The 17,244-nt window shown below is 33.3% G+C and overlaps 1 protein-coding gene across 1 annotated transcript in view; it reads right to left on the reverse strand.

Annotated features, from left to right (window-relative positions):
* Positions 1 to 17,244, reverse strand: part of NCKAP1 (NCK associated protein 1) — a 107,012-nt gene that overhangs the window by 29,589 nt on the left and 60,179 nt on the right. Inside the window, exons 16-23 of the mRNA XM_039239633.1 lie at positions 11,427 to 11,572; positions 9,367 to 9,499; positions 6,006 to 6,125; positions 5,235 to 5,374; positions 4,235 to 4,366; positions 1,584 to 1,802; positions 1,262 to 1,392; positions 573 to 670 (exon numbers count right to left, since the gene is read on the reverse strand). Of these exons, the coding sequence (XP_039095564.1) occupies positions 573 to 670; positions 1,262 to 1,392; positions 1,584 to 1,802; positions 4,235 to 4,366; positions 5,235 to 5,374; positions 6,006 to 6,125; positions 9,367 to 9,499; positions 11,427 to 11,572 (1,119 nt within the window). The remainder of the gene's footprint in view (positions 1 to 572; positions 671 to 1,261; positions 1,393 to 1,583; positions 1,803 to 4,234; positions 4,367 to 5,234; positions 5,375 to 6,005; positions 6,126 to 9,366; positions 9,500 to 11,426; positions 11,573 to 17,244) is intronic.

Consider the following 17,244-nt stretch of genomic DNA (forward strand, 5'->3'; position numbering starts at 1 on the left):
GATAATTTAAAAGATTACTTAGTAATAAAAAACAATGAGCCTAGGGGCACTTGGCTGGCTCAGCTGGTAGAGCATGCAACTCTTGATCTCAGAGTCATTGAGTTCCAGCCCCACATTTGGTACAGACATTACTTTAAAAAACAAAACAAAACAAAACAAAAAACAGCAACAACCCAGTGAGCCTAATAATGTTTGTAATATAAAATGTGGAAAATAATACATTCAAACTACAAATTTAAACAAATGATTTTGGCTGGAATTTTGAACAGTCCTTTAAAGGAAAGCATCATGGTACTACAGAATCAAGACTTGACCAAAGGTCAAGAAATCTGACTTTCAGACTCCTTTAGCAAGTCATTTCACCTCTTTAGGCTTTCAGTTTTTTTTATCTGTAAAAGATAGAGTGTTAAATAACAATGTTATTGAAAGGCCATACCAGCTCTGTAATTTCATTTACATATGAGAACTTTCATGTTGGGTTAAAATAATTACTAAAATAGACTTCTTCATATTCTTGAAATGTTTTTCAGGAATCAATGTTTCAAGGCTAAAACTGATAAAGACTGTATTACCTTAAGTTCAGCAACTTGTGATGAAATATGCCACATAAGGCTCTCACTTAGGAACTTCATACCATACGGGCCTAGTAGTTCTGATAACGACCTCATTTCTGAAAAGAAATGTAATTAATTTTATACTCTGACAGAGCAAATATTTTAAGAAATTGTATATTAAAATTTTGGAATGTCCCATCATAGAAGCAAATTGTTAATGCAAAAATTTTGAGAAATGTCTCTAGAATAAAAATGTAACACAAATGAAAGGCTAAGTCTAATGCTGAGTGAAATAAGTCAGCCAGAGAAGGACAAATACCATATGTTTGCACGTATAGGAGGATTAGAAGGAACTTAAACAGAGGACCATGGGGGAGAAGAAGGGGGGAAATGGTGGGGGAGAGGGAGAGAGAGAAACCATGAAAGACTCTTGAATGCTGAGAAACAAACTGAGGACTAATGGATGTGGGGGGGAGGGGGGATGGGCATGGAGGAGGGCACTTGTGGGGATGAGCACTGGGTGTTATATGGAAACCAACTTGACAGTAAACTATTTGTAAAAAAAAAGAAAAGAAAAAGAAAAGTCTAAGATATAATGTATGATTATGCACTGAATGAATGTAAGTAAACAAAAATAGTCCTAACAATGAAAAGCCAAAAGAATCAAGGATTCTTCACTCAATAAAACATGTCATAGTTTTATTTACCTGATATGTCAGAATATTCCTCTGCATTGAATGTTAATTCATTTTCTGTAGGTAAATTCACAAATGCTTTCATTGCAGGGAAATAAGCTATATGACCATTGCTGACTTGTCTTAACAAAGTTTCCAAATACCTAGGGAGAAAAAGTAAATTTATAACCAGGAGAAATTAATTCAAAAATTTATTATGGTATACATTCCTGCATTAAGTTGACTGATAACACAAAAGAGCACTTACTGATTAAAAAAAAAAAAAAAAACTTCCCTAAGCATTTCACCACAAAGAAACTTTGTATCAATCCAAATTTCTAAATGTGCTCCTTACCAATTTGTGTATAGACTCGTAATGGTTGGTTCTCCATGACTGTCTAAATGTTGTGTTTGCTGAAGAAGAACGTTATTAAACACTCTTGTAATATCAATTTGCACATAGTTTTCTATTGACTGCAGTACAGTCATGTATGCTCTTACACTTGTTAGAAGCTCTGATGGTTTTGCAATTTCCTGTGTGGCTTGATTATACATAGTCATTCCAACAATTGACCTGGGTGGGAGAGGGAATAAGAAAAGAACTCTGACTTTTACATTTATGTAAGTAGGCCATTCAACCTACTGATCTCTAATATTAAATACGCAATAAAATTAATTTTAATATGCAAGTTGTTACAAAGTAAAGAATTATCATTATCTTCCAAAGAAACCACCTTAAGAAGAATGAACACCTAAAAGCTATAATAAAGTAGAAATAGGATTCAAAACATTCTAAGGACGTCAATAATAAAAATGATGTAAGGCTAAAGAGATTTTTAAAAATTACTTTAATAGGACATACTGTCTCTAGCAAGTACACTGGACTATTTAATGCATAGCTCAAATTCATCTGGCACTGTTACGTCCTAGTATTTTTTTAGGCTTTATGCCAATCACACTCATGTTTAATAACCCTACAACATAGTTACCATCACCATCACTTCACAGATAAAAAGAAAATAAGCCTCAGAACGGAAGTAAACTGAGTAAAATCACTTTGTTGGGAGGCACTGTGCCTACTAGTGTTTGAGCCCACATCTGCCTGACTTAGTGCTGCCCCTCAACAAAATGCATGGCAGTTAAAACAGGGTAACAAAAAAAAAACTTGATTGTTCTTTAATCATACACAGCACATAAAACACAGCTCTGTTAGGGTTATATCCCAATAAACTCTAAAAGCCTAAAAAGAAACACAATTTTGAAAATACTTTCCCCTCTGATCTTTTCCTACATTGGTTACCCCTATTTTACCATCTTTAAAACTCCTTAAGCATTAGATTTATAAAGATCTTAGACTTGTATTTGTAAGGATAAATCCTTAAAAGACAACAACAAATCCCACTGATAGAAAACAATCCCAGAAGACCAACTCAAGGCAATAATTGCTAGCCCTGAATATAACCCCTACAGTCCTAAGATTGTGCTTAAGTGATCAGTAAAACCCAACCAACACAAGCTATTTGTTTTGGCAAAAAAAATCTTTCCTCGTCAACAAGCCTATAGCATTGCCTTGATCTGATCACTAAGTAGATGTTTTGTCACAGGAACATGTTTCTCTGTGGAGAGAATACTTACAGAAGGAAAACAAGGGAGCTGTAAAGTGAACTCTATCTTTCACCCACAACTCTACCACCACCCTGCTGAGTAGAGAACAATAAATAGCAGAGGCCATAATGTTCCTTTGGTCTAAATACTATTCTGGGTTTTACTGTGAGGATGTCCACCTTACGAAAGGACAGCAAAAGACAGTCTAACACGTGACTAGGCACCTGATGACTTAATACACAATTTAGTGCCCACTTAAACATTCTCCTATTTTGTTTTCTAATTGTAGTCTTCTCACAAACTATAGCTCTCAGCTTTATACTGTTTTATTACTACTCATAGTACTTAACACACTGTCAAGCACATGGCACCGATAACTACTTGTTAATGACTACAATGACTACAAAACTGAAAAAATCTTTGGCTACAGTTTGTTTTATAAAGTGATTTAAGGCTTTTAAGAAAAACATCTCAAATTAATATTTTCTTTAATAAGTATGTAACTTTAGAAACATATATATGACTTATAAAACTCTAATTAGGATTGAGTGCCTCAAGAGTCTAGAATTCTACTGCCTAATAGCATACATTTGAATTTAGAAAAAAAGAGTTGGGGCACCTGGGTGGCTCAGCCAGTTAAGTGTTCAACTTCAGCTCAGGTCATGATCTCGCCATTTGTGAGTTCAAGACCCACATCGGAATCTGTGCTGACAGCTAGAGCCTGGAACCTGTTGTGGATTCTGTGTCTCTCTCTCTGCCCTTCCCCCTCATGCTCTGTCTCTATTTCTCTCTATCTCAAAAATAAACAAACATTAAAAGAAATTTTTAAAGAAGATTAAAAAAGAAAAAAACAAGAGTTTATCTAGTCCTAATGTTTCAAACATCTGACTGAACCAACTATAATATAGCATCACAACTTAGTACATATATACATATACGTAAGTGAAGTTTCATGAAGCAGTATTTGTATTTACTATATGCAGTGCACTGGTTCTTTTTTGTTTGTTTATTCTTCCTTGTTTCTTTTCCTTTCCTCCCTCTTCTTTCTTTAAATGTTGACTACAACAACTTTCTACACTGATTTCATGACCCTGCTTGGTTGCTACCTTCCAGCTGAAATACACTGATTTGCTCCATTCTTCTCATTTTGCTTATACAAAAGGTAAGGCTCACAGAGATTAACTGGCCTGTCCAGTGTCACAACTAGGTTAATATCAAGTATGAGACAAGAATCTGGGTAATGCAAGTAATTCCCAGTTCACTATTCATTATACCTCCCCCTTCGTTATTCTTGAAAATACATCAGATCATATACTTTTCCTCATAAAAGGAAACACTGTATAGATGTGAACACAACAAACTCATTAACTGAACCAACAAAAAGTTCATAGTCTTTCTTACTTAGTAAAGCGGATTTCCAGATGAGAAGTCAAATATTCTCGTGGGGTAAAGGTATGTTCCCAAACTATCATGTTTGGTACATAATTTATAGAGAAACACAACTCGGAAAGTGCAGTGTGCAATTTATCAAGGCTGAAAAAAATATTAATAAACAGTAAATAAATTGTTCAACACTTCATCACAGCAATACAAAATTAATTTTATAAACATATCAGACCTTATTTGAGAATAATAATTGCAAAATTCAGTATTTTTCTTTCCTAAACTGACAAGTTAAAAATCTTTAAAAATATTACTAACATATGAGACCAATTTTCTAATGATAGCATCACTCATCTATTTCTACAGTCAGATAATAATGTAGACTTCATTGATTTTATATACACAAAAGAGCTTATTACAGGCTCATAAAGCAATCATTTCCAAATCTTGTTGTACTTTCTGTATTGGAGGAAGAAAACAGTCTACAAAATGGCAAACAGCTTGTTCAACATAAAAAAGCAAAATAGTAGGAAATTTACTTTCAACAAATGTTCATCCATTACGAACACTATTGCCCACCAATACCTACCCTCCAAACACATGGCCCTTAAGTAAGATCTAGTCTGATATATCCAATTTAAAAACGATATATATTCTAATATGGCAACATACCAAAATAAAGTCTTAGCTTATCTGACTTTAAATAAATGTAAAATTATGTACTGCTTATAGCATACACCCAAATTTCTAGACAGATTCTTGGTCTTTAGTATTCACTATATAAAGACAAATATTATCTATTACATGAATTTTCTTTAAAAATCCAAAATCTGTATTTTAGAAATAAGCACTAACTACTCAAGTTCACAAAGGTATAGTACCAACAACATAAAACTACTAATGACTGAGAAATGAAGAATTCACAATCACTACCAATCCTTCAGTACTAATGCCATACAGAAAAATGAAAAAATTATTCTACCATAACAAAAAGATATCAATAAAAATGATGGCTTACTTGGTCACTACCAGTCTGTTTTTCCTCATACTCTCAACTCCTGGTTTTTCCCTTTCAGGTTCCCCTTTCTTACCAGTCTGTTTCTTTGACTTTTTATTCACTGCTTGACTAATGGTTTTGGCACAATGCTTGGGTAGCAACTAAATTTAAAAAGAAATGAAAATTTACATTACATACCAATTATTTTGTAAACACATTAACTATTTAAGCAAACCTTAGCTGAATCCAGACTATGTAGCACTAAGACCAGAGGCATAAATGAGATGTAGATTACCTAGCTAGCTAAGGGAGCTCACACAGCTTGGTAAAAAATAGAAATAGATGAATCTTGGGTGAAGAAAACTTCACAGAGGTTCTATCGAGGCTATAGTTTAAAGGATAAGTAAAACAAACTAGGCAAGCAAAGAATGAGAACACATTACTAGAAGAAAAAAGGTCTATGAAGAATAAACTGTATGAGGACACAATGTGTTCAGAATTTAGTGAGAACTACTACATGGTAAAGCATCAAGTGCAGGCTGAAGTAGACAGTCTGAGCTAGTAGGAAGGGACTTGAGTATCAAGCTAAAAGTTGGATTTAAAACAGTAAATAATCATAAAGACAAGGGCTAATTTTTAAAAACCTAAAAATGGAGTTTTATAAGAAGAGGTAATGAGTTTATTAAGAGTTTAACAATTTAAAAAAATTAAAAAAAATAACTTGCTAACAGTGAATTTTCTTGCCTTCATACACACACTTTCTTGTCTGTAAGGAAACATGTGAATTATTACCTGGTCACTGAGAGTACACTGTTCTGTGCAAATATCAGTGATGAGATTTCGAGCTTGTTTGGCCATTTCATCCAAGAACATATTACATAAGGAAAGACTGCGATCTCCAATATGATGCCGCTATCAAAGCAGAATAATAACAATAATAAAAGTTATAAAAAGTGGTTTGAATTAAAATACTTGTTAAATAAACATGGAAAATAAAGTTAAAGTCTGTACATTCCTTAGGAATGGGAGTAGGGAATGTTAGAGATTTTGGGGGGAAACAACTAACCTACCATACTGTATTTAGACAGTTGACATAAAATAAGTATTTGGTGATTATACAACGATTGGAGGGATCTTAGAGGACCAGTATTTTCCTTAACACCAAAAATTTAATGTAATTTTCAAGCTTCACAAGGTCCTACACATTCAGTTCTTAATACTAAACTATCAAAGAAAGGATGGGAAAGAACAGATTGAGCAATACTTTCTAATCTTAACTCAATAAATATGTATATATATAAATTACATATATATAAAGAGAGAGACACAAAAAATAACTTTGCAGTGTATAAACAGAAAAGAAAAGCTTAAGTATTTAATTAAAATTGTTAGAAATCAAGTCAGTAAAACAAAGAAATTCACAAGGCATTCAATTTCCTAAAATCAAACTCCTCAACCCAGAAGAGAAAAAAAAGCTGATCGTGCATTTTCTAAACACACGGGGAAAAAAGGACATTACATTTAATTTTTAGGAGATTAGATATGTATATGTAAACATACATTCACTCAAATCCATCCATCTCTCTTACAGGATTCTGTATCTTTTTAGTTTTGGTGGGTGTCGCAATAATTTAATAGGTTTTTCTTGTCAACGGCAACTGGAATGTTGAGTATACAATGCTATAAAGTTTTGCACTACATATTTGTAACACTTTACAAAGACATAAAGTTTTGAAGGTTTACCATACCAGATATTCCATAATTACATAACAAATGTATCATTTACATATATTTCTATGCTAAAAATAATGTAATATATAAGAATATAAAAATATTTAAACACATAATGTAACTGTTACTAGCTCTCTCATGGTATCTTAATGTATTTTATTCTAAATGCCCTTAAAAATTTTTAATAGAAAGTCAAACCAAAAGGAATCTCCAGGCCAATTAAATATTAGTTCACTTTACTTAAGGAAAGACTTCAAATTATAAACATTTAGGGTTTCATTTAACCAAACTGTGACTTTCGAAAGATGAAATGTATCCCTTCTTATCATTTACTCTTGAAAAAAAGAACACTAAATTAGCACTGCTTCAAATTCACTAGACTTAATTTCAAATACAGATCTGATTATCACTATTCTCTTCGAATGGCTCAGAAATGCTGAGACTGGATGGAAAACAAAACAACTAAAGTCTCTTAACATGACACAGTCTCTCCATGATCTGCCCACAGCCTCTGGCTACAGTGCTGAGAATAGATTTTAGGAGAACGATGTCAGAAACAGAGAAACCATGTAGGACACTATAACAATAATCCAGGAAAAAAAGATGTGGCTTTAACAAAGATGAGAAGAAGCAGGAGTCTGGACATATATAAAGTTAGAGCCAAAGGTAGAAAAGGCTTCGAAGGATGGCCAAGGGGCAACATGTAGAGAATCAGTAGTTCTATTCTAGACATATTACATTTCAGATGGCCACAAATGCCAAAACTGCAGTAGAATATACAGAAAATCTGGAGCTGAAGGGAAAGGTCTGGGCTGGAGATAAAAATTTGGGAGACAAACACAAAAAGACAAATACTACATATAGTTTATATATATATATATATATATATATATATATATATAGTTTATATTTATAGTTTATAAATAAACTACCTAGACTAGGTAAATTCTTAGAGACAGAAAGCAGACTAGAGAATACCAAGAATACTAGAGAATACTTGAGAGATGAGAAATTACTACTTAACGATACAGAGTTTCTGGCTGAGTGATAAAAGTTTTGCAAATGGGTAGTGGTGATGGTTGCACAACACTGTGAAAGTAACTAATGCCAATGAATTGCACATTTAAAAACAATTTAAATGGCACATGTTTATATTATAAAGTTAAATAAAAATATATCTTTTATTGCAATTTTTTTAAAAGGAAAAAAAAAAGAATGGGAATAAAGTCCAAATTGTTGAAGTTAAATTTAAATGCCTGGCTGAGAAATTTTTACTTTCTCTATATGCACTGGAGAACCACTGAGGACTCTTCAAGAAGGAAAGAGCACTCTGGTGGCATTGTATTAGATAACCTTAAAGGCAAAAATATTGAAGACAGGAAAACTATTTAGAAGTACATAAGAAGAATATTGGGAATCTAAGCTATAGTAGTGACAGAAGCAATGGAAAGTAGAAGACGGATTCAAAAATCATACCAGACAAATAAAATTAAGAGGACTTCATGGGTAATTTAACAAGAGGGACAATGGTGAAAAAAATTAACAATGAATTTCAGGTATAAAGCTTGAGGAAGATATCTATTAAATCTAAAAACTCTATAAACTACTAAATTTGGTGGTGTTGGTATCTTCGTAGGTAATAATCCTAAAAGGAGTCCCTAATAAACTTTCTTCAGGCTAACTTGTCTCAGAGGCAGCTTCAAGTGCATTGCTGGAATACAACATAAAATCTAATGTTTAGAGACATTAATCATGTTACTGCAGTTTGTCCATTTCTTTTCTCCACCTTCTGCAGTTCTAAGTAAAGTGACTCAACACTATAATTAAACTATAAAGAAACCGACCATTTAATATATATTCTTACCACACTTACAAAGTGACATTTCTTCTCTAAAGATTAGAAGAAATACTGAATACATTTTTGACAGATACTTGTTATCAATAAACTACAGATTAGTTAAATTATTCAATAACTATGTGTGAGTGTATGTCTTACAAACAGTAACAAATGTTAACTTTGTTTACTGTATCTATCACATTAACAAGTCAGTGAAATTCTTCTCTGCCATGTTTATGTTTAGTCAGTTATGTGTACATTTAATTTTCAAGTCTTTTCAATAATAGTTTAAGAGGAAAAACAAGCATACAAAATCAATGCCTGTATATAACTTTAACATAAATATTAATACCTGACCCTCCCATTTAATAAATGTAATTCCAAATGACTTTATGACATGTTCTTAGAAATATGTATGTGTATTTATCCATCTAGCAAATAAACACTACATCTATTTTAATCTCTTCAAACATTCTGATTCTGCAGAGAGATAAAGTAGGCAGCCTTTGTGAAATCCAGCCAGCTACATGTTTGGTCTAGTTTATTCTGCACACCATATAAATCACACTACTACTCTGAAATTACCTCTTCTGGACACAGTTCATGTGTGCAACTCATAAAATGAGTGCAAAGTAGTGGAAACGCAATTGAATATCTTGACTGAGAGGGTAACTCCAAACACTGTTGAAACATCTTCTCAAAAGCACGACTATAAAAACTATACAAGGAAACAAATAAAAATTAGATCACAATTTTTGTAGTTAAAAACTTTAATGATATAGTACTTTAATTAATTTAATATGACTCAAGTAAATGAAAATTATCAAATGGTCACCTTTATTCCCTTAAGAGGAGTAGTTATTTTTCCAAAGAGTATCTTTTATACACCAACAATCATTACAGAGTAATAGAAATGTGATTTGTAGAATATTAACAAATTTTAAAATAAACTCAAATAGAAAATAAACCATAGCTATGACATATGAATATGACATTCAAATCTCACCTTGCCAAATTTTATCAAAGCTAAGTCATTATCAATTGTAAGAAACACCATTATTTTATGTACAACTAAGAAAGAAAAACACTGTTAATGAAACAATGACACACCATCAATTTTAAATTACTTCTAGATTTAGGAGACATTAAACAAAGAAGAATATGAGTAAGTCAAATATACTACATCTTGGAATAGCAAGACAACCAGAAGTAGAGAACATGTCTTTATTTTGGATGTAACAGACAAAATAAGAATGTGATAATAAAAAAATGCATAACAATTAAATAAATTTTAAATACTAATCAAAGTACTTTTATTTCCTAGAAAAGGGAAGAGAACTCTTTAATTGGAGTGGCCTTCTTTTACAATAGGAACCTTTCTGTAGTTCAAATGTATGTGAACATAAAATGCTCCATTTTCTTTCCAAGTCTGACAATAGTATAGGGTTCCATCCAAATAATCTTCAATTAAACTTTTGCAAATCTAACATGTGATACATTGTGTTTTGTTTCAGTGATAAACTGTGTTTGGAGACTTCCTTTAAGAGACCTCTCATGCCTTCTCTGTCTGGTGATTTGGGTTTCTTTTGCAATACTGCTAATGAAAGGTATCCTAACAAACTGCCAAAATCAGTGTGGACTAAGTTATCTTACAAAATAAAATCAACGAGAAACTATTCATAAGGATAGCTTTTTAATACACAGAAACTACTATCACTGTCCACTGAGATTATCTCCGCATCATAGAAAAAAAGGGACATATACTGGGTTATTCCAGTCAGCTTCCCTACAGGAAAAAAGGCCAAGAAGCAGATACAGAGTTGATACTGCACAGCTTTTGCACCAAAATACTTGAATTTGAATCCTGGTCCCATTGCTTATTAGTCTGATCATAATCAAATTCACTTATTCATTCAAAAATTTATTAAGTCCTACTATGTTATATGTTAGACACTAAGAAAATAAAAATATTACCTTCTTTCAAGAATCACAGTTATGTGTGGAAAAGGAGAGGGCAAAGAAAATTATAAACTGCTAAATTTAACTAAAGAGGCTATGCTAGGAGCAAAGGTGAACAGAGAACAATGAAGGGCATAGTAATCACCATGTCATCATTATATTAATATCTAATTTAATATAGCAGAGTGAAATTACTTGCTATTTAATTCCCAACATTTGCTTTATTTGACTCTGATTCACAAGTTTTTTTCCCTTAATCTAATGATGCAAAAGAGGGTCTTAAAACAATCTGAAGTGACAGTTTCTTACTTCCTCAAAAAAAGTGTAAAAATAAATTTACACCAGTAAGAGTTCCTCTTATAGAGAATAAAAAAAAGAAAAAAATTCTACTTGGTAAACTTCCTTTTGTTAGCAAGTTGTCATCTATTCCCTTTATTCTTCTTATTATTTTTTAAGATTTTATTTTTAAGTAATTTTTACACCCAGTGTGGGGCTCAAACACGTAACCTCAAGATCAAGAGTCATGTGTTCTACCAACTGAGCCAGCCAGGCACCACTATTCCCTTTATTCTTAAGAGTCTATTACTGAGTGGTCTCAAGAACTACACTAATATAAAAATAATCAACAAAGATATCTTTGGATACTAAAAATTTCAAATTCTGATTTGAAAAATATTACCACATACCAAAATATGGAGAGATCTGATGTTTCCACCAACATTTCCACCAAGGAATCTACCATTTTTGTATGAAAAATTATTGTATTCATCATCTTTCCAAGTTCTCTGTGATCTGCAAGGCTAAGTGAAGCCTTAGAAACACTAGTATATGCCTGTGAAAGTACAGCAAAAGACAAAGTCGTTTAAGCATGAACCAATGATTTTAGCCTTGACATTCTACAGGGGAAAAAAAACCCACTATTGAAAAATTCTTAATGTTTATTTTGATACTGTATCAGTAACATCACCTTTTTAAAATTGTCAATAGTGACTCAAACTTGAAATCCCTATCAAAAATTTCTTCAAATAGATAAACTGAAATACTACTGTCAATAAAACAAAATCTAATATATGAGTCATTCATCTTGAACCCCAAAGGAACTAAAATTACAATATCTAAAGTGTAAAACAGATATAAAACAATATCTAAAGTATAAAAAAAAATTAACCCTACGAAAAGAAAATTTCAGTCTAGTTTGAAAGAAAACATACATGGGAAATATTCAAATGAAAATAAATATTATACTTGTTGATTCGTTGAGTTTTCAGACTATATTGAATCATTAAAAATCAGATAACAAACACACTGTTCTAATTGATAGATTCTAGAAAAAAACTGAAGATAGTAAAAATTAGTGTAGGTTGGCTAATAAGGGTATAACTCAACCAAAACCATCAGTGTAGGTTTATAGGGAAAGAAACTCTACTATAAAGAACCAAATCAAAGAGCAAAATCTGTCCATGGATAGTGGGCATTCCAGAAAGGCATAGAAGAACAGAAAGGTGTCTACCGAATAAACACTGTCCACTAAGGTTACAGTTAAACAGAAAAGAAGAAAAAGAAAATGGTGTAAGAAGAGATTTAATCCTATCAGGCAGACCCCCTGTATACCATGTTAAAGAATGTAAACCTTTTGGTGAACCAAAGGTTCTGTGTGGTAGCCAATTTCTGTTCAGAAAGATTGCTCTATGTAGCAGAGTAAATTGGCAGAAGAACTGGGGGAAAGGTGGACAGAAAGGGAACAGGAGAGGAGGCAGAGATTTATCAAGAGGCAGTGGTGCAATAATACATACAGGATTATGATGGTCTGGTCTACAACGGGGGTAATTTAAGAGTTAAATCTGGGAAATGACTAGATGTGGGCAACGGAAGAATTATGTATGAAGCGAGGGTGCTCACTTTTGGGAGATACTACTTCATGTATCTGATGTGTGCCTACACATGTTGGATATGCCAAGAATGCAAGACCCAGAGCACTCATTACTCAGGCCAATTTTCAGGACTGTATTTGCAGCTACAAAATTTGAAGAATTGAGATATCTACCTATGGATCAAAGAGAAAGTATGCTTACTGTTGATAAAATGGAGGGTTCATCAAACTCAGTGTTCCTTAACTATAATATAAACCTACTGTATACACAGCATTCATCTGTGTTCATCTGGTCCCCCCATTGTGGGTCATGAAAGCAAGGGAGAAAAATAATATATATGTGTTGATGCTCATGCAGTTTCCTGTGCAATCAATACCTAAGTCTTTTGTCTCTGACCCAGGGGACCCATATCTTCTGCCAGTTTCCATGAAGCAGTAAGAGAGTAAATAATTATTTCCTTAAAAATCAAATAAAAATCAAATCTCTGCCCCTACAATGGCAAGCGGCCACATCAAGGATGGTTACCATTCACTAAGAAAGCAGAGTTTTATATTTTGTTATTTTTGAATGGATAAAGAATAATAAGAGCAGTATTCTGATGGCAAGGTATACTCAGATATTTATTATAAACTAAGTCTATCTGAAGTTTAATTTACCTTGAATCAGCTTTAGAGTAAAAAGAGGAACCACTGTGGTGGCCATGAGCTCACTAAAGACTTCCATTAATTGAGCCACATTTTTAAAAATTCTGAATTAAAGTATCACTGTGGAAATAATTTCAGAGGAAAAGGATGGTGACAAAATGATAATTTAAAAGACATTTGAAAAAGATATTACAAAGTAAGACTCATTTGAAATACTTGCCAACAACGAAAGGAGAAACAAGTTATAAAAAAAAAAAACAAGTTTAAGTAAAAGTGTAAGATATGAACAACCAAAGTAAATTTGAAGATAGAGGAAAAAAGACAAATGAAAAAATGACTGAAGATGCTTTACGAGACTTCTAGAATACATAGGGGAATGAAATGCCTTGGGAAGTGGGAAAAAATGACAAAGAATACATGGAAAGAGAAAGAACTTTCTTTAAAGATTGGATAAAAAGAGAAATAAAAATAACCTATAAAAGACCAATGACTTTAGAATCAAAATCAGATAGGACTCCAGTGAAAGCATAAAGCAACTTAAAATTCTCCTGATGGCTTATTCTTCAGGCCTTGTTCTACTCAAGAATTACTGTATCAGGGCACCTGGGTAGCTCAGTTGGTTTAGTGTACAACTTCGGCTCAGGTCATGATCTCGCAGTCCCTGAGTTCAAGTCCCATGCCTGCTTCAGATTCTGTGTCTCCCTCTCTCTGCTCCTCCCCGACACATGCTCTGTCTCTCTTTCTCTCAAAAATAAACAAACATTTAAAAAAAAAAAAGAATTGCTGGTATCTATAGAATGCTACACCTCTCTCTGGTCATGTGCTTATTCTTAAGTCTCGTCCTTTACCTGATCACTGATCAGTCAGATCATTCAGATCTCTTGTGAAATCTGTTCCTTCTTGTAGTAACACTTAGCACTTAAAAAGTCTCTTTACTTGCCCTTTCCTCATGGTTTGCCCTTTTCCTGTGTAAGCTATTGCCCTATTCAATTACTACCCATCTTTCAATGTCTGGGCAAAATGATCCTTTCTCTACAAAGTCATTCTAGCAATTCCAACTTCGCAAAAGCTTTCTCCCTTTCAAGAAAACTAGTTAATAATCATACCTTGCCAACAGTTTCTTTGAAGTTAATCTTTCAGATTTTCAACTGCTATTTAACTTTTCATTCTTTTATGCCTGTCTCCACAGCTAGATTTATAACACCATCAAAGGAGGATTTGTACTCCTCTACTGATTATATAATACTACTCAATATTTTATCTCCTGTATCCTATGGTCAGGTCTATAGGTGTGGAATCTTCACTGTTAACCTGTTCTTCATCACCTATGTGAAACTTCTGGATTCTGGCCACTGCCTCCCAAATTGCACTTTTGCCCTCTTTCCATAGAGAAGATTTCTCTGGCTAAGGTGTATGTTCCGCTGTTTCTTTCCTTGGTATGCTCTGCCCTACCTACTGTTAAAATTAAGAGTTATATAGTAGAAAATGACTGCATGTCCCAGTCATGATTATGAGAAATATTATGGGCTGAATTGGGTCTACAAAATAGATATATTGAAGTCACAGTCCCCAGTACCTCAGAATGTGACCTTATTTGGAAACAGGGTCTTCATAGAGGTAATCAAGTTAAAAATGAGGTCATTAGAGTGGGTCGTAATCCAATACGACTGATAATCCTTGTAAAAAGGAAAAATCTGGACATAGAAATAAGCACAGAAGATTATATGAAGAGGGACAGAGTGAATGCCATTAGAGTGACTCATCTACAAGCTAAGAAACATCAAAAATTGCCAGCAAATGACCAAAAGCTGGAGAAAAAGCATGAAGCAGATTTTCCCTCACAGCTCTCAGAAAGGGTCAACCCAGCTGACATCTTGATTTTGGACTTCGAGCGTCCAGAACTATAAAACAATAAATTTCTGTTGTTTAAGCCACCCAACTTTGGGACTCTGTTATGGCAGCCCCAGCCCAAACCAATAAAAGCAAGAATACAACACATGAAAGACTCAGATAGCAGGTGGTATTTCTTCTTTAACGTTTGTTTTTGAGAGACAGAAAGAGACACAGCATGAGTAGGGGAGAAACAGAGAGAGAGACACACACAGAACCCGAAGAAGGCTCCAGGCTCTGAACTATTAGCACAGAGCCGGATGTGGGGCTTGAACCCACGAACTGTGAGATCACGACCTGAGCTGAAGTTGGATGCTTAACTGGCTGAGCCACTCAGGTGCCCCAGCAGGTGATATTTTCATAATTATGTCATAAAAATTTTTTTAAAAATTCACACAGGGATATATCAGTTCTACATACTTAATGCTTACAACAAATGCTTTATACTCTGCCATATGACCAAACAAAGCTAAATTCTCAAGTGAATCCTTCAAATGAGTAAGCTTAATAATCCTGAAAGTATTTAATAAGGAGTAAACCTGAAGTGTACCGAAATCTCTAAAATTTTCTGAACCCAAATGTTGGTAGGTATTCTCACAAACTGACAGCAAAAGACTTAATACTATGAGTAACTTTCAAAATTTTAAATGTGTATATCCTTTAGCAGAGTAATTTAACTTCTTTTTTTACTTTATATGCTCTACTTCTGTACTTTTCACAACTGTAGTTAAAACAAAGAAATGTTAATTTCTAAACTTCATTTTTAATAAAAAGAAAACAAAGTATTATATATGCACATTTAATATTTTGGGATGTTGCTGTTTCAAGTTTTCTTTCCAGATCTGTCATCATCTATCTCTACAACCTCAGGCAAGTTACTTAATACCTGAGGCCTCATTTATAAGATCATCTCTAAAAATATGCGATCATAGAACAAAGAACAAGAGCGAGAAAAATGCCTATGTATTTTGAGGTTGGAAGGAAAGAACCTAAGAGCAAAAGTATCACAGGAAATAAAGAAGACTGCCAGAAAATGGTGCTCTTCCTAGGAGTCCTTCCTCAGACTGGGTTTATCTAGAAATGTCTTCCACAAACACATATTGCTTATATTTTCTTTATTTAATTAAACAAATAAGAAATTAATGAATGGTGCAGAGCCATGTGTATATATAGTATAATCCCATTTACTGTTTGAACACCTAAAAAGATATAAACCACTTTAAAAGTGAGTATTTCTAGGGTATGAAACTGAGAACAGTACAAACTTTCACTTTCCACTACTTTACCTCTGGGTATTCTGACATTTCATAATGAGAACACATTATTATTATTACTTTAAAATACACACATTTTTAAAATTGCAGTTATTGAAAAAACTGGGCCACAGTTTTCACATAACTACTAGAAGTATTTAAGGGACAGTTAAATGCCATCATTAAATTTACAGTATATACAAAGATTTTAAGCTTGAATTTTAAAGCCCTTACAAACTATGTATGTGAGTTATATATTAAATGAAAACTTTTAAAGTCTAATACCACTATTTCTGCATTTCAGAAAAATGACGTCTTTGGAACTACATCAGGGGATGTTGAACTGTGGCCCGTGAAATGGCTGCTTGTTGTGCTTTTCCAAAGATGATATTCAGATAGTTAACAAGCACATGAAAAGGTGCTCAAACCTCATTACTCATCAGGGAAATGCAAATGAAAACCATAATGAGATGTCACCTCATACCTGAAAAGTTATTATCAAAAACACAAGAGATAACAAGGCAAAAATAGGTCAAAAAGGGAACCTGCATGCACTCCTGATGGGAATATAAACGGGTGTGGCCACTCTGTAAAACTATGGAAATTCCTCAAAAAATTAGAAATAGAATGAACTACCAGAGGGCCCACTAATTCCACTTCTAGGTATTTATCTTAAAGAAATGAAAACACTAACTCAAAAAGATATCTACAAACGCTTGGTCATTACAGTACTACCTGCAACAGCCAAGACATGGAAGCAGCCTAAGTGGCAACTGATTTATAAATAGATAAATTGTGGTGAAAAAATATATATGTATATATTTACAAACACACACACATGAGAAT

This window comes from Hyaena hyaena, unplaced genomic scaffold, assembly GCF_003009895.1.
Source record: "Hyaena hyaena isolate Hyena2069 unplaced genomic scaffold, ASM300989v1 scaffold_159, whole genome shotgun sequence".
Lineage (NCBI taxonomy): Eukaryota > Metazoa > Chordata > Mammalia > Carnivora > Hyaenidae > Hyaena > Hyaena hyaena.